The sequence below is a fragment of the Urocitellus parryii genome, chromosome 2 (genome assembly GCF_045843805.1).
Source record: "Urocitellus parryii isolate mUroPar1 chromosome 2, mUroPar1.hap1, whole genome shotgun sequence".
NCBI classification, from domain to species: Eukaryota; Metazoa; Chordata; class Mammalia; order Rodentia; family Sciuridae; genus Urocitellus; species Urocitellus parryii.
The window spans coordinates 427,286-454,244 of record NC_135532.1 but is presented as its reverse complement, the minus strand read 5'-3'; the positions used below and the strand labels follow the sequence as shown (position 1 = coordinate 454,244).

Here is a 26,959-nt window from a genome sequence, read left to right as displayed (position 1 = left end):
AGATCTGTTTTATTTGAGAGCAGGGATGTTCCCGTACTATACATCATCTAGGATCGACTACACAGAATCATCTCTGTGAACCTGGAAGCATCTTGGGCACAAATGAGGACAGGAGGACAATATCACTGAGTGTCCCACCCTGGTGCTCTGGGGCGCCTTGTGCTGGACCCGCCGGCCTTTCTGGGTCTGAAGAACAAGGACACCATTTTGCAGCTGACATCACAGGTTTTGATATGCAGCCTATCTCAAAACATGCACCAGCGGCCGTGTGGAGCTGATGTGGGCCTCCGCCTTCCGGCACCTGGGAAGCTGGTGGCTTCCAGCTCTGCCTGCCCTGCACTCAGGGATGCAGGGCTGCCCTCAGCCAGGGCCACCCCCTGCACCACCTGCACTCAGCCCCATGCTCTGACCCAGGGCTAGGTTCTGGGGGTTTCCTGAGCCTCCAAAGAGCTGCAAACCTATAGCCTGCAGCGCTTTCCTTTTTGTAATCTCCAATCATGGAAAACGAGGTCTTCACTGGGCTTAAGGTTCTACTGGAAGCTTGAAAAGGAGTGTTCCCCGGCAGATGCCCCTCCGAAACTACTTCACCTGACAGTCGGTGGCCTGGCCAGGAGGGTGGCTTAGTGAGTCCACCAGACTCTGGTCTGTGAGCTTGGAAGTGGAAATGCACATGGGACCCTTGCCCAGGGCCCTGGGCAGGACAGCAGAGAAGGGGAACAGAAAGGGTAGAGAAAGCAGGGAAGAGGGTAAATGGAGGAGGGAGCAGGGAGGAGGGTGAATGGAGCAAGGAGGAGGTGAGTGGAGGAGGGAACAGGGAGGAGGGTGAATGGAGGAGGGAGGAGGGGGGATGGAGGAGGGAGGGGGTGAATGGAGGAGGGAGGAGGATTAATAGAGGAGGGAGGGGGTGAATGGAGGAGGGATTGGGGAGGAGGGTGAATGGGGCAGGGAGGAGGGTGGATGGAGCAGGGAGGAGGATGAATGGAGGAGGGAGGAGGGCGAATGGAGGAGGGAGGGGGTTGAATGGAGGAGGGATTGGGGAGGAGGGTGAATGGGGCAGGGAGGAGGATGAATGGAGGAGGGAGGAGGGTGAATGGAGGAGGGAGGGGGGTGAATGGAGGAGGGATTGGGGAGGAGGGTGAATGGGGCAGGGAGGAGGGTGAATGGAGCAGGGAGGGGGTGAATGGAGGAGGGAACAGAGAGGAGGGTGAATGGAGGAGGGAGCAGGGAGGAGGGTGATGGAGCAGGGAGAAGGGTGAATGGAGGAGGGGTTGGGGAAGAGGGTGAATGGAGCAAGGAGGAGGTGAGTGGAGGAGGGAACAGAGAGGAGGGTGAATGGAGGAGGGATTGGGGAGGAGGGTGAATGGGGCAGGGAGGAGGGTGAATGGAGGAGGGAGGAGGATGAATGAAGGAGGGATTGGGGAGGAGGGTGAATGGGGCAGGGAGGAGGGTGAATGGAGCAGGGAGGAGGGTGAATGGAGCAGGGAGCAGGGAGGAGGGTGAATGGAGCAGGGAGGAGGGTGAATGAAGGAGGGAGCAGGGAGGAGGGTGAATGGGGCAGGGAGGAGGGTGAATGGAGCAGGGAGGAGGGTGAATGGGGCAGGGAGGAGGGTGAATGGAGCAGGGAGGAGGGTGAATGGAGCAGGGAGCAGGGAGGAGGGTGAATGGAGCAGGGAGGAGGGTGAATGGAGCAGGGAGCAGGGAGGAGGGTGAATGGAGCAGGGAGGAGGGTGAATGGAGCAGGGAGCAGGGAGCAGGAGAATAGCATGATTTTCACCAGGAGGCTATGCTGGGGTGGGAGAGGAGGGTGGAGAGAGTGCCGTCCTTGCTGGTGAGGACATGGCAGGAGGGACAGAGTGGACATAGAGTCCCTGGGGTCCTCACTCTCTCCTGAGAGATGTCATGAGTGTGTCCCCGAGGCTCCTGGGTTGGACCTTGATCCCCAAAGTCACCTATGGGGGGGCCCAGGGGAGGAAGAGGCCACAGCAGCACACTGGCTGTCTGGCCACAGGATGTCCACTTGTGAGGACGCAGCACGGGGCCTCACTAGAACTGCAGCCATGTGAACTTCTGCTCAGGGGTTCGTTAGAGCTCCCGGAAACTGAGACAGGCCCTGTTGTCAGCACACCTGGGCCCCTTCCGTGAGGGACAGGCTCCCCAGCAGCCCTCGCCCACCCTAGGCTCTCCGAGATCTGGGAGGGCGGGGACAGGAGACACGCTGGCCACTCTTGGGCAGCAAGAGGAGGGACATGAGGGCCTGGCCAGCTAGAGGCCAGGCTTGCCCAGAGGACAGCTCTCAGCCGGTGTGTGCACCCATGGCTGGGGTGGGCTGCACAGCACCTATGCAGAATGGAGTCGGCACCTTGAAGCCCCCTCTGGGCCCTTGGCTTCCCACAGTCACTGCAGGCCACCACCCTGAAGGGCCCAGAGCCCAACTTTAGACGGGTGTCTGCCCCCAAGCGTCCCCGCACAAACCAAGCACACGGTCAGGCGGCTCCAGACCTGGAAGGAGGCTGATTCCAACTGCGGATCCCTTCCTCCCTTCCGATGCCGGGGGCAACGCCACAACTTTGCCCAAGGCCTGCGCCCACCCTGCAGAGGTCTCGGCTGGCCGAGGACGGAAGGACTGGCACCAGGTCCCCAGGGAGCTGGTCGGGACCTGCCCCGCCCGTGGTGCGTCTTACCGTGCGGCGAGCTTGTGGCAGACAACGCCCGTGTCGGTGATGACCTCGCTCAGCCTCAGCTCCAGGTGGACCTTCCCCTGCCAGGCACAAGGCAGGAGGTCACAGAGGAGAAGCGACTGCGGGAAAGCCACCTGCCCCCAGGAGGACACCCAGTGGCCAGGCTCCAGACCCAGGACTCGGACCCTGGGACAAGGCCTCTCTGGGACAGCCAGAGTCCCCGTTGTGTCCACGCGCTGTTTCTGAAGAGAAGGTCCAGAGGCGTTAGGACAGACTCTCAGCAAAGCAGTTCCAGATTGCTGCTGTCCACCCCCCGGGGCTGGGCGAGCCACAACCTGTGGGCCACATGGCAAAGCCGGGAGGTTCCCCTGGCGTCCCCTGAGCCCTGCCCCCACATGCTCCTGGAGAAGCCAGGGAACCCAGCCAGCACCCTTGGAGGGTGCTGGAGAAGACCGCAGAGTGGCTGGAAGCTGAGAGCGTCCCGCTGTGCGTCCCTGTGATGACCCACACCCTCTCCTCAGGCAGGGTCGGGGCCTGCCTCTCTTGGCTTTTCCCCCAGTTGTACGAGGATCTGAGCGATGGGCAGGCAGCGTGTCCAGTGTTCAGAAGTGGACGAGAGCACCGGACAGCAGCTGCACACCCGGAGAAGGAGGACGCCCAGGCCCCAGTGGAAAGCCAGTACCTGGAGAGCTCCTGGGTGTCCCTGCTTTGGGGCATGATGATGACCATGTTGCCCTGAGCCTGTGGACCTTGCTGGGTCCCCCCCGTGGCACCTGACCACTTATGGCTCACCTCCTGAGGAATGAATGGCCAGTTTTGCACAGGTACCTTCAGCACCTCTGACCATCACCTGCCAGGACCTGGGTGCCCTGTGATGTCCCCACCACTTCGTCAGGTCTGAATTCTGGGCACCAAGCAACAGGGCCTCTGCTGCCCACCTGCCCTGGGCTCGCAGCCTCTCTGCGGGTTCACTGCTCTGAGGCTCACGTGACTGGGTCTGGCCTGAGAGCAAAGCCTGAGGGTGGTGCCAGCGGGAGCCAGGAAGGTGGGCATCATGACCACCAGGACTGTTTCTGCAGAGCCCTTTGATGGAGCGCTGGCCCGGCCTGGAGCTATGAGCTGACACCTAGTTCCCTCCATCTGTAAAGTGGGCACTGTGTCCTCGTCCTAGGGCTTAAGAGGGTACAGGGCCAGCACTTAGGACCAAAGGCGGGTCTTCCACCGGGAGGCCGTCTCTTCAAGTCTGGCCCCTCCACTCAAAGACCAACTCTTCTAAGACCTGATTTTGGGGGTGTCCAAGGCTGCTTGGAAGGACCAAGCTTGAATTTGTTCCAGTGGCCTCTGGAAGGTTCAGGAACGTGCTGGGTGAGATTAGCCATCCTGTGGCCAACAGCGCCAGGCAGCTTCCTTCCTGCTTCCTGTTTTCCCCAGCAGCCCCCAGTGCTGCTTGCAAGGGTGGCCGCTGGACAGCTGCTTGGCCTTCCTTTCAGGAGGCTTGGGAGAGGCGGGGCAGGGCAAAGGCAGTAAAGCTGCACACCCTGGCCCTCCTGCCTGGGAGCCACCAGATCCAGCTCTCCACTCGTCAGCACATGTGGCCTCCTTCCTGTGCGGGCAGTGCCTTCCAGGGGGCTGTGAGATCCTGGCACAAATAACCCCGACCCTCCAGGGTCACGCCCGACTGGTTGATGGCAGCTTCCTGGAGCACATCTGTGCACGGCGGCTTTCATGGCCAGGGCAGGGGACTCAGGACTGCAGCTTCCTTGACCTGTCAGCCCTGGCTGGGCCTGATGGGTGGGCAGGTGTCCTGTGGGCAGCTGTTCTCTCCAAGAGAACAGTGGCCTTGGGGCTGCCTGGCCACTTGCCCTTCCTTCTTATTAAGTTGAACACTGATGTGGAGAAGCTAGGAAAGTGCTGGAAGTGACCAGTGTCCTCAGCCAAGCCAGGTGGGCAGCTCTGCTGTGGCTGCTTCCCAGTGCTGCTCCCTCCAAACCACAGGGAGGAGACGACCAGAGTCCCCTGGACACACCTGCAAGTCCCATCAGTCACGTGGGAGTTCAACTAGAAATCAGTGACAAAGACAGCTGGACCCCACTCACCCAGAGATCACACCACACACCTCAACAAGTCATGCATGTCAGAGAGGAAACGCAAGAGAAATCTCAAAATATTTTGAAATGAATAAAAAAAAAGAAACTAAAACTTACAAGAATTTGTGGATGCTGCAAAAGCACTATTGGGAGGAAAACTCAGAGCCCTGGCCGCGCTTCCTGGAAGCGGGGTGGACCCTGAATCAGTGACCTCATGTAGACGAGGAGAGCAGATTAGATCAGAAGGCAGACAAAGGAGGTGATAGGAATTAGACCAGAAAGGGGTGAAACTGAAAAGAGGAAATCAACAGGGGAACAAAAGCCAACGTCCGCTGGATGAAAAAGACAATAGACCTTAGCCAGGCTGACCACGAACAAAAGAGAGACAGCACAACTCCCGAGACCAAAAACAGCACCACCAAGGGCGACCTCAGGGTGACCACAGGGTGACCACAGGCGCACAGGTAGCAGGTGCATATGGGTAGCAGGTGTGCACAGAGACGGCCTTAGCCCTGGCACAAGCCTGACCCCAGGGTGAACCCAGGTGTCCAGTAGCAATAAGACCCCAGCACTGGGTCAGGCAGGGCACATGGGACTCTGTTCTGCTCAATTTCCCTATAGTTTACAACTGCACCAAAATACACAATGCTTATTAATTTTTTAAAAGCCCCCAGGGCTCCCTGTACACTTCCTCAGCAAGGCCTGCCCTGCAGAGCTGGTCCCAGGCTGTCCTGCACCTGGCCCAGTGAGACTGTGAGGAGAGAAGACATCACAGAGGTCCCAAGGAAACAGAGGGACAGAAGAGAAGCAGAGGAAGGAAGGCCTGGCCCACCTCACCATCCTGCCCCCTCGGGCCCGCTGTGAGAGCCAAGCTGGTCCTTGGCCATCCTCCGATTGTCTGACACACACCAGGCAAAATTCCCCGACGTCCGTGGAGCCACGGAGTCCCCCCCTCTCTCTGGGGCCTGGATGACTCTAGGTCGGTTCTCCGCCCTGTGCAGGGTGTACTGGAGCCGGGGTGGAGGGCTGGCAGCTGCCCCCTCTCCTTCGGTGCCCTAGGACCCTGAGCACTGCAGGGCACTGGGCCCTGCTCTTGCCCTCTCCGCGTGGGGGTGAGGACAGAGGTGACGAGGCCTGTGTCGTGACGTGTTTGTCCAAGACCTCTAAAGCCGGCCATTCCAGAGGGAGGCGAGAGGCTGCTGGCCTGCCTTTCCCCCTCTGCCTTGTGCGCCAGGTACTGCCCACACCATGGCCCTCTTTCACCAGCCGGCTTCCTGTGAGTTACAGGGAAGTGGACCCAGGAAGCCATAGGCTGCCCTCTGCCCTTCTAAAACTGTGGCTGACATTTTGAAATGAGAGCAAAGATGGGTCCTGCAACTTAAAGGTCAGGTTGAGGCAGAGAAGCCGCCTCCCCATCTCAGCCACTTTGTGGGTGAGAAACGTCCAGAGCCAGGCCTAGCAGAGAAGCGTGAGCACAGCGTCCACTGCACCTGTCGGGGTTGTCCGCACGTCCTCCTCTGGCCCTTCAAGGAGCTTTGCTTGCCTTTTGCTGTCCAAGTTCCCAGGAGACTAACAGGGAGGGGGCGGAATCTGCATTCAGAGGCAGCAGCCTCCTCAGGGTGGAGGGACCTGCCCCACCCAGCTGCCTCCTGCAGCAGCTAGGAGCTGTCCTGCCCACCACAGGCTGGCATGTGTACCGTATTTATAGCTTTGTTGTGACAAAGCTGTTCTGAATCTTGACTGTGGCGGTGACACAAGTCTACACGCCAGATAGTTTCCCAGAATACCCACCAGTCAACGGAGGGAGCCAACCCACGGGCCGCCCCCGTGAGCAAGCGCGTCCCTCCGCGCCCGGGAGTGCTGCCAGCCTGGGGAGGAAGGGAGTCCCAGCCCGCAGGCGGGAAAGCCCAGGACACCAGGCCCAGGGGAGGGAGAGAGAGCAGCAGGTGCTGGAGGCTGGCAGCTGGTGACATGGGGAAGATGAGAGTTCTGGAGACGGACGGGGTGGGGGCTCGGGGGGACCTGCACAGTGGTCTGCCCTTGCCCACACCAAACCCCCTGGGGTGGGGCTGCGCAGGACAGAGCCACAGGTGTAAATGGTGTGATCTGAACGCAGCCGGCAGGCGGCACAGCCGTGGCAGCTCTTGTCCTAGCCACGCGAGGCAGGGCCATGCTCTGCTGTGCCACCTCCAGGCACAAGGAGAAGGCACCAGCCTGATGATCCTCACTCCTGGGTGCTCTTTTCAGCAACTTTCCATAAATCTCTAACCTTTTCAAACTTATGTCAATAAAAAGAATAGAAAAAGGCAAGAAATGGGAAAGCCTCACCTGCCAGTAAAACCCAGCAGTCTGGAGAGGCTGCCGGGTCTCTGCAGGCTGCCCATCGGCAGCCAGACCTGCCGCTCTGAGTCAGCCTGAGGAGCAGGTCGCAGCTCCCGCTCACAGCTGCCTTCTGAGCCCCTGCCGGGCAGGCTTTGAAGCCAGAGCTGGCGCGGGGGCAGGTGCCGCTCTGCGGTAACTACCAGTTCTGCAGTGATGAGTGTCTTTGGTTCCTGCACACTTGGGCTCTGGCCAAGGCTTTCCCAGGAGGCAGAGTTAATTAAGTAGGAAGTATGTCCCCCAGGGTGGGAAGTTCACACCCCCTCTCCCCCTAGGCCTGGCTCACCATCAACTTGGTGGACCCACCTCCATTGGCCACAGGGTCTGAGTGGCCTGTGACCTCAGCAGACTGCCACCTTGAATCTCTGCACTTGGCCCAGACGGCCCAGCTGAGGAAGAGGTTCCCTGAGGTGAGGCAGGCAGGCCAGCACGGTGGCACTCAGCTTCACCAGCTGACCACAGTAGCTTCCAGTGAAGTCTCAGGATGAGTTCTCATGGGACACGGACGTGAGGGACTTTGTTCATGATGCCACTCCCCAGGTATGAAAACAGCAGAAATGGCCACAGCCCACGTCACCCCAGCAACCGGCACTGCTGAGCCACAGGCCTGCACCCAGCCTGCGTGACCCGCCTCCAGACCAGGAGGCCTTGCAGAGACACCAGGCAGGGCACATCACTCCTGGGTGTGGGAGCTGGGCTCCGAGCAAGACTGGCTGGCCTGCACCAGGCTTGGCCATACATGGTGGCCACAGCAATGCAGGCTGACCAAACACCCCTGCAACTCAGGATCAGGCTGCTGGTGGTGGTGGGCCTTTGTGCTACTCCTGGTCCAGAGCTCAGGATGGCCCTCAGGGATCTGACCCCAGTGGCATGGCCCTCGTACATACCACCTGCCACCTTCCTTGTGTGAGAGCAGCTGTGCTGCCCAGGGAAGGGCCGGGCAGCTGGTGCCCAGCTACTTTATGATTTTTAGAGCATTTCAATCTGCCCGACAAGTGTGATGATAACCAAAGGAACTGGCAGAGTCAGCCTCTGCTCAGAACCTGCATGTGAACAGGGGACACGGTGTCTGCTGCTCACTCCTCCCTGGGAAGGCCTGGAGCTGCGTCTCTTCTCACCACCTGGCACCTGGCCGGGTTCTTGGCCACTTCCCCACCTCACCTGCACTTCCGAGTCAGCATCCACATGCTGCAGCTGGAACCAGGTGTCCCTGTTGTGGTACTTCTGCAGGTCCTCTTTCTGGATGGCCACCTTCCCTGGAATACACAGCAGAAGAGGCACTTGGCCACCCAGCCCTCGGCAGGGCTTGGGTGTGGCACCTGCCTGTCAGAGCACACAGCCCTGGAAATACCTAAAATGCCTGGTCCAGAAGGTGCCAACCAGTGTGGGAAGCTTTCCAGGTGCCAGAGGAAGGGCACTGGGGCACCCACCTGCCTGGTGCCTACTGCTGACTCCACTCACAAGCTCAGAGGAGGCCGCTGCCTCGCACCCCACTCCAGGCACAGCCTCGGGACACCTTGGAGCAGCTGCCACCTGTCACTCACGCAGCCAGTACTCTGTCCTCCTGGAAGTCCACTTGCGGGCAGGGCTGTACGACTGGCCGTGGTGTTGATCCACCAGGGAAGCACTCTCCTGCCTCTACAGTGGCCACAGGGCCCTTGCAAGAATTGTCTCTGTCCTCCGTGGGATATGATGTGGTCTCACAGGAATAAGGAAAAATTCAGGCTCTGGGGTCCATTGGCTGCTCAGGAGTGTGCCCCTGGAATCTGACATCCCGGGGTGTTTGTTCCTTTTTAGGAGCTGAGACAGGCTGGGGACATGGTCACGTGTTTAACACGCCTGTGTGTTCTGTAACTTACACAGCAGTGCCCACCTTCGCTATGAAAGAGCCCGAGAGCCTCTCTCCCTGTGGCCTGGCCTCCAGGACGGCCCCTCCTGCAGGAATGGCCGTTCTTCCCAGGACCCTCCACATGCTGGGTCTCCTGTGCTCAGCGTCTCCTTTCCAGCGTTGTGATGTCACAGGGGCCACAGGGCCTCTGGCCTCAGAATTGTGAGCAGGACTTGCCTCTTGGTCCACAAAGTTCCAGGCTGGAGCACACTGGGACACGGGCCACCAGTGCCTCTGGGCTGGCCTGCAGGGGCAACTCAGCCCCACCCTGCACTGCAGCGGCCCAGCAGACTGGGCGCCAGCGGGGAACCACCCACGCGCAGGCCATTTGGCACGCCTTTTCTTGCTTGCACCCTGAACACCAAGTCAGGCTCAAAGCACACAGTGCAGACAGTGCCTGCAGGTCGGTGTGTTGGCCCAGGCACCAGGGGTCCAGGATCTGTGCTGACGCAGGTGGGAACTGCACACTGAGTGCTTACACTCGGCACCCAGTGTGGAAGGGTGTGCTGCTGGGGGTGACGAGGTCCTGTTCTGCAGGCTGCCTTTTGGGCCCCTCCAACCTCATCTCTCAGCCCTGGAGTCTACACCGCAGGGCCATGGCATGACCAGGCCCTGGCCCTTCCCACCAGGCCCCACAAGGGCACCCCAGAGCCCTCAGAGAGCACCCTGTAGCCCAAGTCCCTATCCTCAGGACAGACATCCGGCCCAGAGACACACTTGAGAACACCTGCACCAGGGGCATCTCACCATCTCTGGGAGCTTCCCAGTCCCTGGGGAGAGCAGCCCCTTGTGGTGGGGGGTGAGGGCTGGGCCCTGGCCGTCTGGTCTGCCCATGCCACTGGCTGTTAGAAGGTGCTGGGGCGCTGGGTGACAAGGCCTACACCCCAGAGGTGGGCTCCCCTGCTGCCCACTGGCCTGGGATCTGAGCCAGAGGTGGGGTGGAAGCCCTGTCAGGGAAGGGCAGACCTGCAGACGCACAGCCCACTCGGCTCACCCAGGACCTGGGTACAGGGAGGCCAAACCAGGCCCGAGAGCCACAGGCCATTCCCCTCCCTCCGGCCACCCAGCTCCACCAGGAAGGCTCCAGACCAGACCTGCCCACCTCCACCAGATGAGACCCTCAGCAGCAGGGCAGAGAAAGTGAAGGGACACCGCCCAGGCACCTACCTATGATGGAATCCCTCCGGAAAACATCTCTATCAAAAATGTAGAATGACAGATGACGGAAACTTCGAGGAATTTCACAGTAAAAGTCTTCTCCATAAAAGGGGCTGGACAAACAGAGGAAATACACAGGGTCAGGGTCATGCTGTGGCGTCCATGCTGGTGCGGGACAGGCCAACTGGCTGTCAGTAGGAGCCTGACTGCCATCTGCTGTGACAGCCACAGGAACAACTGCACTGGGTGTCCCACGAGACATGAAGCAGCCTCACAGGGGACCCGCTGGGGGCACTTTGCCCAGCATCTTGGAGGAATGGCCAGCCACTCTGCAGGGCCACCCGGAGCCAAGCATGGACTTCCACAGTTGGCGAGTGAGAGTTCAGGAAAAGGGAGAGCTGGTGTGGGCTATGCCTCATGCTGCTCCACAGAGCCAGGAGGCGGCGCCTGCTGCTAAGGTGCGGCTCTCACTCCCCACGAAGGGGACGAAGGGGACGCGGTGCTTGTCTCAGAGTTCAGTGCACAGTCCTGGGTGCGCTGAGCGGAGGTTCTCACTTCTCACAGGAGAGGTCCTGCTGTGCCGCCACCCTGCAGCTCCGTGACTCTGCAGCCCCAACCGAGTCACCCACAGCTGTAGCAGCCCTCAGACGAGCAGGGCCTCTAATGGAGGGACAGAGGGCCAGGGCCTTCTCACTGGACAGACCTCCTGCCGTTCTGGGCTGGGGGGTGCTGGCTGATGGCAGCACGTATGACCAGGAACCTGGGGGCGGTGTGGGGCAGGTGGCTGCTGCAGCCAGACACAAGGCCTCACCTGAGATGAGGAGTGACCCCAGAGTCAGGCACGTCTAGGACTCAGGCCCCGACCAGAGGACCCAGCTCTGCGGGCCTTGGCCAGCCGCCCGAGGAGCTCGCAGGGGACCAGTGCCCAAGTGGTTACGAGGACTGAGCACCAGCCTCAGCACCCTCTCGGTCTTTCTGTCCCTGCTGGCTAGCTCTCGGCAGGCCCTCAGAGCCTCTGAGAAGGACCCCCAGCCAGAGTGACAGATGTGAGGCCCCCTCTCCGCCAAGTGACTCAGGCCATGTCCCAGGCCCCTGCCATAACGGCCCAGGGCAGCTGTGTGTCAGCTTTGCTTAACAGACACCTGAGACAGTCCCCTGAGAGGAGAAAGGGGCCGTCTAAAGTTCCCACGCCTCCCAGATCCCCACCCTGGGGACCGAGCCCTTAGCATACGGCCTCTGGGAGATGCCCAGATCCACACTTTAGCAGCTGGAATCTGGACAGCTGTGGCCACCCTGGCTGACCTGGCGGGCAACTCAAGCAGGCAGCCCTAACAGTGCCCACAGGGCTGCTGCGGGCCTTGCTGAGACACCCGGGCCTGGGCCCAACTTGGCTGTCCCTGTAGGAACGCTCCTTCCTATCCACAGCCCAAGGAGACGCTGAGGGCCCACAGGAGCATTGACGTGCCCTGCACACCTCTGCTCCTGCCAGGCTCTGCCCAGGACTGAGCCCACTTCTGTCCCTCCATGGGGCTTCCTGTGAGGTGGCCATGGGCCACTTGCAGCTCTGGTTTGGATGATGTCCCAGTGTCACCAGGGCTCCAAGTGATGGAGCTCAATCCCCACTGAAGGGTTCAGAGATGGAAATGGAACCCACCTGTGATGTCCGAGGGGCCTGGGAAGGAAGGTAGGATCTGGAATGTGAGCCGTGAGCATGATGGCTCGTACCGTCATACCACCCCCTCAGGAGGCTGAGGCAGAAGGACTGAAAATCAGAGGGCAGCGTGGGTGACTTAGCCAGATCCTGTCTCAAATAAACACTGGAGGAGGTTCAGGGTGGACCCCCAGGAGTGAGTGCTGCTACAGGGAAAGCCCTGAAGACGCACACACACACCCTGGCTCTGGTGTCCTGCCAGGCACATGCTCTGCCTCTGTTGGCCTCCAGACACAGCCCTGGGCCTCGGACCTCCAAAACCCTGAGCTCAAAGAAACCTCCCTCCTTTATGAATACGTCCAACTCCAGAATTTCACACCGTGACAAGGCAGCCCACTGGAGACCACCCCAGCACCATGCTAAGGGCCACCCCAGCACCATGCTAAGGGCCACCCAGCACCACACTGTGGGCCACACCAGCACCACGCTGGAGGCCACACCAGCACCATGCTGTGGGCCACCTAGTACCACACTATCGGCCACACATCACCACACTGGAGACCACCATAGCACCACATTGAGGGCCACCCAGCACCACATTGAGGGCCACCCAGCACCTCGCTGTCAGCCACACAGCACTACGCTCAGTGCCACACAGCACTACACTTGAGACCACCCCAGCACCATGCTGTGGGCCACCCCAGCACCACGCTGAGGGCCACCCAGAACCACGCTGAGGGCCACCCAGCACCACACTGAGGGCCACCCAGCACCACACTGGAAGCCACCCAGAACCACGCTGAGGGCCACCCAGAACCATGCTGGAAGCCACCCAGAACCACGCTGAGGGCCACCCAGCACCATACTGAGGGCCACTCAGCACCACACTGAGGGCCACCCAGAACCACGCTGAGGGCCACCCAGCACCATACTGAGGGCCACTCAGCACCACACTGAGGGCCACCCAGCACCACGCTGAGGGCCACCCAGCACCATGCTGAGGGCCACCCAGCACCACGCTGTGGGCCACCCAGCACCATGCTGGAGGCCACCCAGCACCACACTGAGGGCCACCCAGCACCACACTGAGGGCCACCTAACACCACACTGAGGGCCACCTAACACCATACTGAGGGCCACTCAGCACCACACTGAGGGCCACCTAACACCACACTGAGGGCCACCTAACACCATACTGAGGGCCACCCAGCACCACACTGAGGGCCACCCAGCACCACACTGTGGGCCACCCAGCACCACACTGTGGGCCACCCAGAACCACGCTGAGGGCCACCCAGCACCACGCTGTGGGCCACCCAGCACCACGCTGAGGGCCACCCAGCACCCCACTGAGGGCCACCCAGCACCACACTGAGGGCCACCCAGCACCACACTGTGGGCCACCCAGCACCACGCTGAGGGCCACCCAGCACCATGCTGGAGGCCACACCAGCACCACACTGAGGGCCACCTAACACCATACTGAGGGCCACCCAGCACCACACTGTGGGCCACCCAGCACCACACTGAGGGCCACCCAGCACCACACTGTGGGCCACCTAACACCATACTGAGGGCCACCCAGCACCACGCTGAGGGCCACCCAGCACCACACTGAGGGCCACCCAGCACCACACTGAGGGCCACCCAGCACCACACTGTGGGCCACCTAACACCACACTGAGGGCCACCCAGCACCACGCTGAGGGCCACCCAGCACCACACTGAGGGCCACCCAGCACCACACTGTGGGCCACCCAGAACCACGCTGAGGGCCACCCAGCACCACACTGTGGGCCACCCAGCACCACACTGAGGGCCACCCAGCACCACGCTGAGGGCCACCCAGCACCACACTGAGGGCCACCCAGCACCACACTGAGGGCCACCCAGCACCCCACTGAGGGCCACCCAGCACCACACTGAGGGCCACCCAGCACCACACTGAGGGCCACACAGCACCACACTGTGGGCCACCCAGCACCACACTGAGGGCCACCCAGCACCACACTGAGGGCCACCCGGCACCACGCTGAGGGCCACCCGGCACCACGCTGAGGGCCACCCGGCACCACGCTGAGGGCCACCCGGCACCACGCTGAGGGCCACCCGGCACCACGCTGAGGGCCACCCGGCACCACACTGAGGGCCACCCAGCACCACACTGTGGGCCACCCAGCACCACACTGAGGGCCACCCAGCACCACATTGAGGGCCACCCAGCACCACACTGTGGGCCACCCAGCACCACGCTGTGGGCCACCCAGCACCACACTGAGGGCCACCCAGCACCCCACTGAGGGCCACCCAGCACCACACTGAGGGCCACCCAGCACCCCACTGAGGGCCACCCAGAACCACGCTGAGGGCCACCCAGCACCACGCTGAGGGCCACCCAGCACCACGCTGAGGGCCACCCAGCACCCCGCTGAGGGCCACCCAGCACCACACTGAGGGCCACCCAGCACCCCACTGAGGGCCACCCAGAACCACGCTGAGGGCCACCCAGCACCACACTGAGGGCCACCCAGCACCACACTGAGAGCCACCCAGCACCACACTGAGGGCCACCCAGCACCACACTGAGGGCCACCCAGAACCACGCTGAGGGCCACCCAGCACCACGCTGTGGGCCACCCAGCACCACACTGAGGGCCACCCAGAACCACGCTGAGGGCCACCCAGCACCACACTGTGGGCCACCCAGCACCACACTGAGGGCCACCCAGCACCCCACTGAGGGCCACCCAGCACCACACTGAGGGCCACCCAGCACCACGCTGAGGGCCACCCAGCACCATGCTGGAGGCCACACCAGCACCACACTGTGGGCCACCTAACACCATACTGAGGGCCACCCAGCACCACACTGAGGGCCACCCAGCACCATGGTGGAGGCTACAGGAATCAGAGCCCATAGCACTTGGAACTGACTTCCTCTGTGGCCACCAGGCTGGACGGAACAGATGGAGACCATGTCTGGGCTTGCGGGAAGTCCCATCCACACGCAGGCCCTGAGCCAGGGGCTGTCCCTCTGTGGCCTGTGCCCCACTCTGCCCACAGTGGGCCAGTGGCTCCTTTGCCTTCAGAATGATGTCCAGCCAAGCTTTGTGGAAATTGGCAGGAGGGACAGGCAGACCAAGACCCTTCCAGTGATTTCTTTAAGCCCTGCTGAGCCAGAGTCCCAGCTCCTGTGTACCAGGAGGTTCCTCCTGCCCCGTCCAGCCCCCAGGTTACTGGAATGCAAGCAGTGGGGCCACCCGTCCCGGAACTGCCCAGGCAGAATGCAGTTGTCCACCCAGGCCTTCCTGTGAGTGCAGTGAGATTCCGGGTGGAAACTCGGAGAACGAGCCTCCGTTCCTCGCCATCCAGTGGTGGTGGTGGGCAGGTGTGCTGGTCTCTCCAGCGGGGGCCGCAGGAACACCACCCTCCCCGGGGAGGTGGGAGCTCTTGGGGGCGGAGCAGCTGCCCTATCTGGTCACCCATGCTGGGCCCTCCACTATGGCAGCAGCACCAGAAGCCCCTGCCAAAGACCAAGTGGGGACAGATCTCCTGAAAGCGTTCTCGCTGCCAGGTCCTGCCCTGCCCTGGAGCTCTGAGCGGGGAGACGCACAGGCCACACAGAAAGGTCAAGGCACGGCCTCCCAGGGCTGGTCACAGCCAGGAGCAGAGCAGCAGGCAGAGAGGGTCCTTGAACATCAGCGGCAGCTGCTCGGCCCACTGGGGGGCCTAGTCCCGGGGCCTGGGGACTCAACATCACTTACAGCCCCACATGGAGTCTTGGGGACCTGCTTCGACCTTGCCAAGCTGGTGCAGGACAGAAGGAAAGCCATTATCTTGAAATGCTTTAGCCCAGGTGAAGCTGAGGGCCCGGGCACTCTGTAAGATCTCCTTTCCTCTTTCCATGCCCTTCCCACTGGGCCTGCTCATGCTCAGGAGATTAACCCACTGGGACTTTCAGCTGGTGTTGAAGACAAAACCACTAATTCACAGCAGGAGGAGTCTCTTTTTTTGACTAAAACACCACAGACTTGTTAACAACAATGTTGTCATAGGTGGGCGAGGACACATGTGCCGCGGCCTGCCCTGAGAGCAGCCTCCTCCCGCTCCATCTCCTGCTCCGTGGTGGGGAGGTCTGAGCAGCCACAGCACCACCTCTGCAGGCTGGGCGGACACTAGGTGTGCGACTGTGTCCCCTGCTCAGGGAGGACAAGCCACAGGGGAGGGACCTGGCCACCGTGCTCCCAGCTGCACAGCCCAGGACCCGGACAGGGCGGAGGTGACAGGCTCCACCATTCTCTCCTCCATGGGAAACCCTGCCCATCTCTTCCCACTGCAGAATTTAAAGCCTGCCTTCAAAAAGAGAAAGGAAATGGCTGAGCACCAGGGCATCCCCACCCGGTCCTCCCCAGGCTGCCCTGCAGACAAGGGATCCTTTCTGACAGCCTCCAAGGGTCCCAGCCAGCCTGGGGGCGTCTCCTGCACAGGCCTGGCTTTGTCCCTCCAGATCAACCCAGTCAAATGCATGATTCAGGAGCCACAGGCTGGGCCTGTGGCCTGAGGGCTCCAGAGCCTTCTTTTCAAATAAAGGAAGCGTCCACTGGAACCCGGGCCTGTCTTAGGTGCCTGTGTGAGGTGATCACCGAGGGCAGCAGCGTTCCCCTGGCTGCCAGGGTGTGAGCCGTCCTTTCCGTAGGTCAGAGGGAGAAGCGGAAGGAGCTGGCACAGTTAGTGAACAAACTTCCACAGAGAAAGAGACTTGCAGGGAGCAGTGGGCCTCCCAGCTGGGTCTTGCCGGGAGCCGACTCCCTCCTCCCTTATCCCCAGCCCAGCAGGGCTTGGCCGGGGGGTCACACAGGGCCTCACAGAGAAACCACCAACTTCTCCTTGAGTCATTTCCCGACATCTGTGCGAGGCCACCGCTGCCCCACCCCACCATGGCTGCCTGAGCCTCGTGACAAGTGACACTTGGTCATGAGAAAAGAACAAGTCTGAGTCCCCAGGGTCTTGTTCTGCCGCAAGCTCCTGCATTCATTTCCCAACATCTGGGCCTGAGGGCTTGGGCCAAGGGGAGGGCTGGGTCTCCCCTGAGTGTCTCTGTGCCCCCCGGGACCCTGCTTGACCCCCGCCCAGGGCAGTGGGCATGAGGGTCCCTCTGGCTCCGGGCAGCTGGCTAGGGCGAGTCAGAGGACGCCAGCCTATTTCTCAAGGGCTCGGCGTCCAGCTAATGAAACCTGCATGTGGCCAAGCCAGGAACTGAAAGCTGAACTTAAATTTCATTCAAGCAAATGCTGTATCCAAACGTCCCCCGAGATGGGCTGGGGGGAAGGAAGTGCTGGGCACAGCGGAGTCCTGAGAGGCTGTGCACCAGGGAGCCTGGCACCTACCCGAGGGACCCTGCAAGTCGGCTTCCCAGTCCCTCAGTGAGGTCCCAGCGCTCCTGGAGCTCCCAGGCTGCAAGGCACCTGTACCTGTGAGCTTGCCCTTCAGCCTGTCCAGGATGCCCATCCTCAGCCCTGGCCCAGCCTGAGCCCCACTCACTGCCTGTCGGTCCCCAGCCAGGGAAGTTTCTCAGTCTTCCAAAAGGAAGGTGGCGAGCTGCAGGGGTCGCTGTCCCACCTAGCAAACCTGAGCAAGAGGGGGAGGGAGTCGCCCTCTCTGGGCCTGGGGTGGGGGCAAGAGGCCAGTTGGCTGAGTGGCGGGCGGGCGGCGCGGGGCGTCTCCCACCTGGGCCAGAGCTCACCAGAAGCCGCAGGGCCCCTGGGTGGAGTCCCAGACAGGGGTGGGGTGGTTGATCCTGAAGTGCACAAGGCTGTGAACTTCAGACTAGAGAAGAGCAGGCTGGTGGTGCAGAGTGTGGCCACAGGCACAGCAGCCCCAGCAGCTGCTGGTGGGGTGGTCCTGCCCGACCTCTAGGTCCTAGAGGCACCTGCCACTGACCCAGGAGGCCGAGGTGTCAGGACTGGTAGCAGCAGGGCCCAGAAGTCCTGGCTCAGGACAAAACTAAAACTGATCTGGATCCTTTAAGCATGACACTCAAAGTGGCTGAAGCCAGGGTTCCTGGGGGAGCCAGAGTCTGACACTGGCCCCACAGGCTACGGCCATGCCCTGAACTGCAGAACCCCGCAAGGCCCTGGGGAAGACATGGCTCGGGAGCAGCCCAGAGCTGGAGGGACTAGCGAGGCTCCCGCAAGGGAAGGGAACCTGCAGCATCCCAGCCACATCCAGGAGGGGCCCGCAGGCCACACAGCATGGTGACCCCTGGGCAGCAGGCACTCCCTGCTGGTGGAATTCCAGCAGGCTCATGTGGGGAGCTAGAGAAAAGTCAACCTCAGGAGGGAGAACGGACCTGGAGCGGCCGGCAGTGTCAGAGTTGGCCGTTTTAAGTCAACAGTCTGTCTCCCAAACCACCGACTCCTGTCCCTTTAACTTCTGACCCAGATGACTCTGCCCTGCCTAAAACTCGGAGCTGCAGAGATCTTCCCACCACACCAAAGCGTCTTTCCCAAGTGAGGGCATGTTCTGGTCTGGGGACCCCACAAGAGGTGCACCCCAGGGCTGAGGGACACTCGGGCCACTTCCCGGCAGACTCCGCAGGCTCGGGTTCCCAGCACCCACACACCCGGCACCAACCAGCCCAACCTCGTGGGCACTACAGGGCCGTCTAGTGTGTTTCCTAACTGCCAATGTGATGTAGAACATACAGAGGAGAGAAAGAATGAGGACTTCCCGGTCTCCACTGCTGAGCCCAGCTGCCGGCTGACGTCTGTGTCTAGATCTCCAGATGGATTCTGGAGAAGTCCCAGCCTGGGAGGAGGCTCTGGGGCCTGCCACTCCAGACAGGACCACGAAGGGCGCAGGTGCAGAGCTCAGGGAGCCAGGGTCTCCGCACAGCCCCGGACGGCTCTGCGGGGCCACAGAACACCGTGGAGAGGCAGCAGTGTCGGCGCCACACGGGACAACAAGCCCCGAGTACAGACCGCCTCCCCATCCCGACCCGGACACTCGTGGAACGTTCCTGCAAGGACTGAGGGACCCACAGTAGAGGCTCACTTGCTTGTGTGACTTGCTCTGCCCTGCAGCTGTCCCTCTAGGCCCTGGGGGCAGCACCCTGGGGTGGAAGCCAGGTGTCCCCCGGGGCCCTATGAGCTTTCAGCAGACTCCCGTTCATGTCACAGAGTCCCTGGTGTATCAGGGGATGGTGACAGGCTGCCAGAGGAGGGCTGGGCACCCAGCTTTGCCATGTGACCAAGTTCACATTCTAAACTTCCCAAAGTCACTTTCCTGGAGACAGGACAAGGTGGGAAGAGGGGCTGGTTCTCCTGGGGGAGCCAGCTCCAGCAGTTCTTAGCTCAGACTTTGAGGGGCAGCTGGCAGCCTCTGGCCCGCACTGGAAAAGGAGAAGGGACGCTTCCTAGGACCGCCTGGTGGCCACTGACAGGGCCATGCACCCAGGCGGCACCAGGCAGCCCATCCCCGGGGGAAGGCCTGGCGCACGTGGACCCGGAAGCAGCTTCTGTGAGTGAGGAAGGGCGGGGGCTGCCCTTCTCCCTTGCCTGTGGAGAGTCTGTGGCACATCTTTGTAGAAGAATCTACTCTCGCCAGAGCAGGCGCGCAGTATGGGCTCCTGGGCTTCCTACAGTGACTTTGCCAACGGAGTATCGGGAGCATCGGCTCTTCAAGGAAAGGCTGACCTGGGAGAGCTTGTGGCTCACAGGAGGGGCAGCCCTGGCTTCCTGAGCGTTGTGCTGGAGGAGTGGGGTGTCCAGTGCCCTTCAAGGGCCAGGCCCCCAGCCCTGCTCCTCAGCCACCCACAGGTCTGGCCTCCTCCTCTCACCTAAACCCCAGCAGGCACCTCCACAGAGACCCACTCCCTGGGGCCCCATCCCCAAGCGAGGCCACAGGGACCCTGAGCTGGCCCTAGTGTGCTCTTCCTGGGATGCCCAGGCCAGGGGGCTGCCACCGCCCTGTCCTCCACCTTCCACGTCCCTGGGCCTCCTGCTGCTTCTGAGCAAGGTTCCAAATGACCTCCCATCTCCCTTGACCTCCTGAGGTCAGCTGGACACCAAAGGAGCTAGACGCTGTCCTTCACGTCGAGGAACTCTACTCTTCAGATGGGCCTTGACCTGACCTGTGTGATGGAAAGAGGGGCTGGAGGTGCTCAACCACAGGAGACACTAACTGGCTTCTGGCCAGGGCCCAGGTGGAGTGGGGCTGCAGAACCACAGCCCTCCCAGGCTGCAAACTCGTGAGGAGCAAATGCCCGGCCGGTGGGGCAGGGGCCCTTCTGCCGACTCCTCTCTGTGCCTGGGGCCTGGGCCCCTGTGCCTGTCTGTCTGAGCTCCGTGAAGCACTTGCCCAGCCAAAAGCGAAGAAGTGGGAACGTGGATCCCTGTGAGGAGCTCTGCCCGCGGACTGCTTGCTCCTGGCCGCGGGCACGCCTCCTTTCCTGTGCCAAAGGCAGCTGCTGGGGCCCCCAAGCCAGAAACCTTGATTTCTGCGAAATGTTGGAAGACAGTGGGCCCTGCCTCTCCACCTCACCTGAGAGTAGACCCCGATGGAGAGGATGGAGGCGAGTCCCCCGACCCCAGTCAGCAGTCTGGAGAGGAGCCGGCCTTGCCAGGACCCAGGCAGGTCCCAGGTGCACCCTCCTCGGGCCTCTGGCACACCAGGTGCAGGCAGCAGGAGTCTCCTGCATGAACCTGCTGCAGCTCCGGGCGGGGCTCATCGCCCTCCTGCCTCTCCAGCTAGAGACTCGGCCACTGCACCGCCAGTCCCAGGCTCCCCCTGGACTGACTCCAGACCCCACCAGCCCAAGGGTCCCAGTCAAAACAATGGAAGGGGTGGGCCTACACAGATGGAGGGGCCAGGCCTCGGCCGCTGCCCAGCACTGGACAGCCTGCAGCCCACGAGAAGGTGCTGCCACTCGGAAGGCAACAGCAAGAAAACCTTCAGCGGCTGAAAGTGTTCTCAGAAGGAAAAGAGCTGTTTTGAGACCCCGAGCCTTGAACTCGGGCTGAGGGGGAGTCTCTGGTTCCAGACGGCTCCTCTGGTCCAGCGGCTCCCTCCATCAGAGTGCCCACTCCGTGACACCGAGGACAGACAGGCCGCCCAGGTCTCCTGCTGGGGCTCTGAGCCCCCGCACAGCCCCGCTGGCCTCCCTGTTGCCACTTTCTGTCCCCACCTGCTCCCGCCACAGGCACAGGCCTCTTCAGAAGAAGGCTGGCTCCCCTGGCCCAGGACCTGCCATCCTGACCAGTCCCCAGACCCCATCGCCAGGGAGGCTCAGAGCCAGGCAGGCCAGTTCTCCTCACCCACGCCTTCCTCTAACCGATGGACAGATGGTTTCTAGGACTCTTAGCATCAAGTCACCTCGGTGCCCACATCACACACTCTCCTGAGGAAAATGCAAAAGGAGATGCTGAAAAGAAAACTTCTAGAATGTTCTCCCCTCTCAGAACCCCTTGACCCTTTCCTGGCAGTGGTGTCTACTGAACGGGGCCACTGGTGTTGGTGGGAAGGGGTGGTGGCCAGCTAGGAGCATGCCGCGGACATCAGGGCCCAGGTCAGAAGCTCAGAAGTGACCGCCGCCCGCAGAGCGCCCCACCTGGGCCTAGGGCCAAGAACACGGGACACGGCAGGTGCTCAGGCTGCGGGCACTGCCCAGAGGGGACCCGGTGGCTGACGAGCACAGGGACAGTGGACTCACCAGAGCGACTTCTCCACGATCTTGGTCCTGAAGACCTCCTCCTGGTCCAGGTTCACCGTGCAGTAGCAGTCCCGCATCTTGTTGGGCCCAGGGTAGGAGGGCAGGTTCTTGGCTTCACCTAGAGAGAGGAGACGACAGGTGTCATCACTTGGCACACCGACGCTCAGCACCTCCCAGTCACAGGCACATTCCCAATAACAGATTCACTTCAAGCAAGGCGTGTGATTCGACCTCTGTGCCTCCACTCACTCTCCTTATTCATCGTTGTTTTCAGATCTACACGACAGCAGCGGGCATTTTGATGTATTATACATGCACAGGGACCCCATTCTGTGGTTGTACATGGTATGGAGTTACACTGGCCGTGTATTCATATGAGCATAGGAAAGTTATTTCTGATCCATTCTACTGTCTTCCTATTCCCATGCCCCCTCCCTTCCCTTCATTGCCCTTCATCTCATCCAGTGAACTTCTAGACTTCTCCTCCCTTTCCTCCCTTGTTGTAGGTTAGCATCCACATATCAGAGAAAACATATAACCTTTGGTTTGGGGGACTGGCTTATTTTATTTAGCATGATATTATCCAGTTCCATCCATTCACCAGCAAATGCCATAGTTTCATTCTTCTTTAAGGCTGAGTAATATTCCATTGTGTCTAGGTACCACATTTTCTTTATCCATTCTTCTGTTGAAGGACACTTAGGTTGGTTCCACAGCTTGGCTATGGTGAATTGAGCTGTTATAAACATTGATTTGGCTGCATCACTGTAGTATGCTGATTTTAAGTCCTTTGGTTATAGACCGAGGATTGGGATAGCTGGGTCAAATGGTGGTTCCGATCCTAGTTTTCTGAGGCATCTCCATACTGCTTTCCAGAGTGGTGACCCCAATTTGCGATTCCAGCAGCGATGTATGAGTGGAACTTTTCCCCACATCCTCAGCAACATGAATTGTCTGGGTCCCTGTGCACCTCCACTGGTCCTTCCTGTTCAGAGCACCTCCCAGAAACATCGGAACATGTTTGGAGAAAACAGAGGGTGCCTCGGGGCACCAGCGCCCAGTGGCCCTGCAGAAGGCTCTGCCCTGGCTCTGCCTCAGGGGTTGCAGGCCCAAACAGCAGGTCTGACGCTGAGCGCGCTGGAAGGATCGTCCAGGACCTGGGCTCACCTGAAGGGCCGCGTCTGCCTCTGAGCCACTCTGACACTAGCAGCACCTGGCACCGGGCTCCACTTGCATCAGGCACAGGTTGGGAAAGACAGATGCTGGACACCCCTGGCCAGTGGCACGGGGGGCACACACTGATGCTGCCAGCACTGCTCAGGGACCAGAGAGTTGTCTCCTGTCAACCTGAAAACAAAAGGAACCCAACCAATCCAGACGGAAGCCCCCCAGCACCCCGTCTTCAGAGTGGAGAGCACCACACCAGGCCGTGTCGCCTCGCACGCACACTGGGGCGTGGGAACTGCAGCTCCACTGGGCCTCTGCACACCAAGGCCCGGTGCTGCCACTGGGAGCGGGGACAGGAGGCCTGTCACTGCACAAGCGCCAACTTGAAAGTGGAGCCCAAAGGCCGGACAGATGCGACTTGTGGCTTCTCTTAGCTTTTCATGGATGCAGTCTGCACGCTGAGTGAAGGTGCGAGTTCACAGAAGTCTAACGGGTGAGGTTTTCGGTGTCAATGAACCCTATCTGCAATGCACTGGCATGCTTGGGGGGGGGGTGTGACCACACCAGCTGTGACCTCGAGAGCTGCCTGGGGTCTCACCCTCATGGACCTTTGCCGTGCCCTCTGTGTCTGGGACCTCAGGATCCTCCCTGTGAAAGCAGAACCCAGCTCTGCCCCTCTGCTCCAAGACGCATCTCGACCAAAAGGCCTTGGGATTCATATCTGGGCGTCATAGAGGAAGATCGATGGAGCTGCTGCCCGTGGGGGCTGCCCTGGCGGCTCTCCGGACGGCCTCTTGTTGGGGGGTCATGAAGACACCCGCGAGCTCCAACAGGTCAGAGGCAGACCTTCTGCAGCACCTTTGGCTGATGGAACCCCAGGCCAGGAGGAGAACCAGGCCCAGAATGGGAGGGGAGATGGGGAGACTGCTGATGTCCAGGCAGCCCCGTGACCTCCCAGCTCTGCATGGGGACTGATGGCTCTGACAAAGTCCAGAAATCGGAACCCGAAGCTGGCGCCACTCTGCTAACCTTCAGCCCCAGCCATCGAAGTGGGTTCTGACACCTTTGCCTTCTCACTTGCTTTCCGTTTTGGGTTTTCTGGGCTTTTTGTTTTGGTTGGTTTGTGTCTTGTTGTTGCAACGAGTGTGGATGTTGTAAGTTCCTCTGTTTCTCAGGGGAAAACTTTGGAAGTCCTGTGGGAAATGGTCTTCAGTGAAAAACAGAGTTGAGATTTTTTTCCTGTTTATTATGCAAAGAACCTCCAGACACCAGCAGCGGGAGTGACACTTTCCGGCAAGGTGCCTTTGGCGGAGAAAGCAGGGTGCATCCTCTGAACAGCTGGTGAGACAGGCACCAACTGGCCTCGAGTCTGGACCAGCCAGAAGCATGCTGGTTGCTATGGTAACAGCAACACCAGAGAGTAACTGGTCAGCTGGAGCCAGGTCAAGCAGGCCCCTCGGACCAGGAGGACCAGAGCAGCTGCCATGCCCACTCCAGGCGTGTCCCCTGGCAGGTTCCCCACGGCTGGGGCTCCACCTGGCCCAGCAGAGCAGACCCAGGAGCAGTGAGCCATCCAAGAGGAGCCGTGGAGGAGTGCAGCCAGCTCCCGGGGGCTGAGCCCTGGCTGCACGCCCAAGGCCAAGCCTTCCCTCCTGACCAGGCATCATGGCCTCCTCTGTCTGCTCAGAGGAAGAGCATGTTGCTCCTCCCTCTAGGCACACGGCTGCCCACAGGAGGGAGAGCCGCCCTGGCACCCAGCAGATGCTGAACTGCTAGGGAGTGCACACACAGGTGAAGGAAAGCAACTTGGGCTCATCCCAGAGCTGCCTGCTGCATCCCTGCAGCTCCACCCCACACAGCTGTGGACGCCCATACCTGCTCACCAGCCCTCTCCACTCTCAGTGAACAACAGAAGCCAAAGCAGCACTTGAAGAATGATCACACAGACGTAGACCGTGAAGCAGCACAACCCAATCCCCAGCACCAGGACTGCCAGCTCTGTTCTTGCCCACTTAGCACACGGTGCTCCTTTACTCAACAGCGATTGACCACTCTTGAAACAATGCATGAACAGTTCTGTGCCCAGAGCCCTGGCCGCCTCCCTCACGGGCCCACCAACAGCACCCACCGCTCCGGCCTTGGGCAAGCCTGCGCCATCCAACCTGAGCACCTGTGTCCTAGCTCCGACACTTGGCAAGACATGGCAACAGCCGTGTTCTCAACAAGAATGGCGCTGTGCCCCAAACCCCTGCTGTTGCAGTGCCCACGACCACCTTGCCCTGCAGCCCTTGGTGCCCAACTGAGCAGAACTCCACCAGCAGGCCAGACAGAATGGCTTTCTTCTCTGTTTCTCCTAGTTTTTAAAATTTATTCTAATTTGTTATACATGATGGCAGAATGCAACTCATTTCACATTTCACATATAGACACTGATTGTACACAAAGTATTTTCACACCATTTGTGTCTTGTACGTGTACTTAGGTGATGATGTCTGATTCCTTCCATTGTCTTTCCTGCCCCCATGCCTCCTCCTCCCCCTCCCTCCACTTTGCCCTATCTAAAGTTCCTCCATTCCTCCCATACTCCCCCAGTTCTCATTATGAGTCAAGATCCTCATATCAAAGAAAATATTCGGCCTTTGGTTTTTTGGGATGGACTTGCTTCACATATCATTATATTCTCCTACAAATGCCATCATTTTATTCTCTTTTAATGATGAGTAATGTTCCATTTCGTATATATACCGAAGTTTCCCTATTCATTCACCTACTGAAGGGCATCTAGGTTGGTTCCATAATTTAGCTATTGTGAATTATGCTGCTGTAAACATTAATATGGTTATGTCCCTGTAGTGTGCTGTTTTTAGACCTTTGGGTATAAACTGAGGAGTGGAATAGTTGGGTCAAATTGAAGTTTCATTCCAAGTTTTCCAAGGAATCTCCATACTGCTTTCCAGGTTGGCTGCACCAATTTGCAGTCCCACCAGCAATGTATGAATTGCTCTTTCCCCACATTCTCGCCAACACTTATTATTGTCTGTATTCTTGATAACTGCATTCTGACTGGAGTGAGATGAAATCTTAGAGTAGTTTTGATTTGCATTTCTCTAATTGCTAGAGAAGTTGAACATTTTTTTCATATGTTTGTTGATTGATTGTATATCTTCTTCCAAGAAGTACCTGTTCAGTTCCTTCGCCTATTTATTGATTGGGTTATTTGGGGGGTTTTTTGGGTTTTTTTGTTTTGGTGTTAAGGTTTTTGAATACTTTATATATCCTAGAGATAAGTGCTCTGATTTGCTTGTGGTAAAGATTTGCTCCTATTCTCTAGGCTCTCTATTCACATCACTGATTGTTTCTTTCTCAGAGAAGAAGCTTTTTAGCTTGAAGCCATCCTGTTTGTTGGTTCTTGGTTTTAATTCTTGCACTATAGGAGTTTTATTAAGAAAGTTGGGGCCTATACCAACATGATGGAGATTTGGGCCTACTTTTTCTTCTATTAGGTGCAAGGTCTCTGGTTTAATTCCTAGGTCCTGGATCCACTTTGAGTTTTGTGCATGGTGAGAGATAGAGGTTTAATTTCATTTTGTTACATGTGGATTTCCAGTTTTCCCAGCATTTTTTAAAAATAGGCTATCTTTTCTCCAATGTATGTTTTTGGTGTCTTTGTCTAATATAAGATAACTAAAGTTATGTGGGTTAGACTCTGTGTCCTGTATTCTGTACCATTGGTCTACAGGTCTATTTTGATGCCAATAACATGCTGTTTTTGTTACTATTGCTCTGTAGTATAGTTTAAGGTCTGGAATAGTGATGCTACCAGCTTTACTCTTCTTGCTAAGGATTGCTTTGGCTATTCTGGGTCTCTTATTTTTACAGATGAATTTCATGATTGCTTTTTCTATTTCTATAAGGAATGCCATTAGGATTTTGATTGGGATTGCATTGAATCTGTATAGTGCTTTTGGCAGTATGGTCATTTTGATAATATTAATTCTGCCTATCCAAGAACAGGGTAGATCTTTCCATCTTCTAAGGTCTGCTTTTATTTCTTTCTTTAGCATGTTGTAGTTTTCATTGTAGACGTCTTTCACCTCTTTCATTAAATTTATTCCCAAATATTTATTGTAAATGGGGTGGTTTTCCTAGTTTCACTTTCAGCGGATTTGTCACTGATGTACAGAAATGCCTTTGATTTATGGGTATTGATTATATATCCAGCTGCTCTGATGAATTCATTTA

At 59.2% G+C, this 26,959-nt stretch overlaps 1 protein-coding gene across 3 annotated transcripts in view; it reads right to left on the bottom strand.

Moving 5' to 3' along the window:
- Rasa3 (RAS p21 protein activator 3) overlaps positions 1-26,959 on the bottom strand; it is a 79,926-nt gene that overhangs the window by 29,413 nt on the left and 23,554 nt on the right. For 2 of the 3 annotated variants that reach the window (XR_003300102.2, XM_026381530.2), the window contains exons 2-5: positions 21,551-21,668; positions 10,200-10,303; positions 8,306-8,400; positions 2,682-2,758 (exon numbers count right to left, since the gene is read on the bottom strand). Coding sequence is in view for 1 of the 3 variants with exons in the window: in XM_026381530.2 (XP_026237315.1) it covers positions 2,682-2,758; positions 8,306-8,400; positions 10,200-10,303; positions 21,551-21,668 (394 nt within the window). In the remaining 2 variants the exon portion in view is untranslated. Of the gene's footprint in view, positions 1-2,681; positions 2,759-6,255; positions 6,415-8,305; positions 8,401-10,199; positions 10,304-21,550; positions 21,669-26,959 lie in introns of those variants that run through there. The other variant, XM_026381531.2, reaches the window with a different exon arrangement.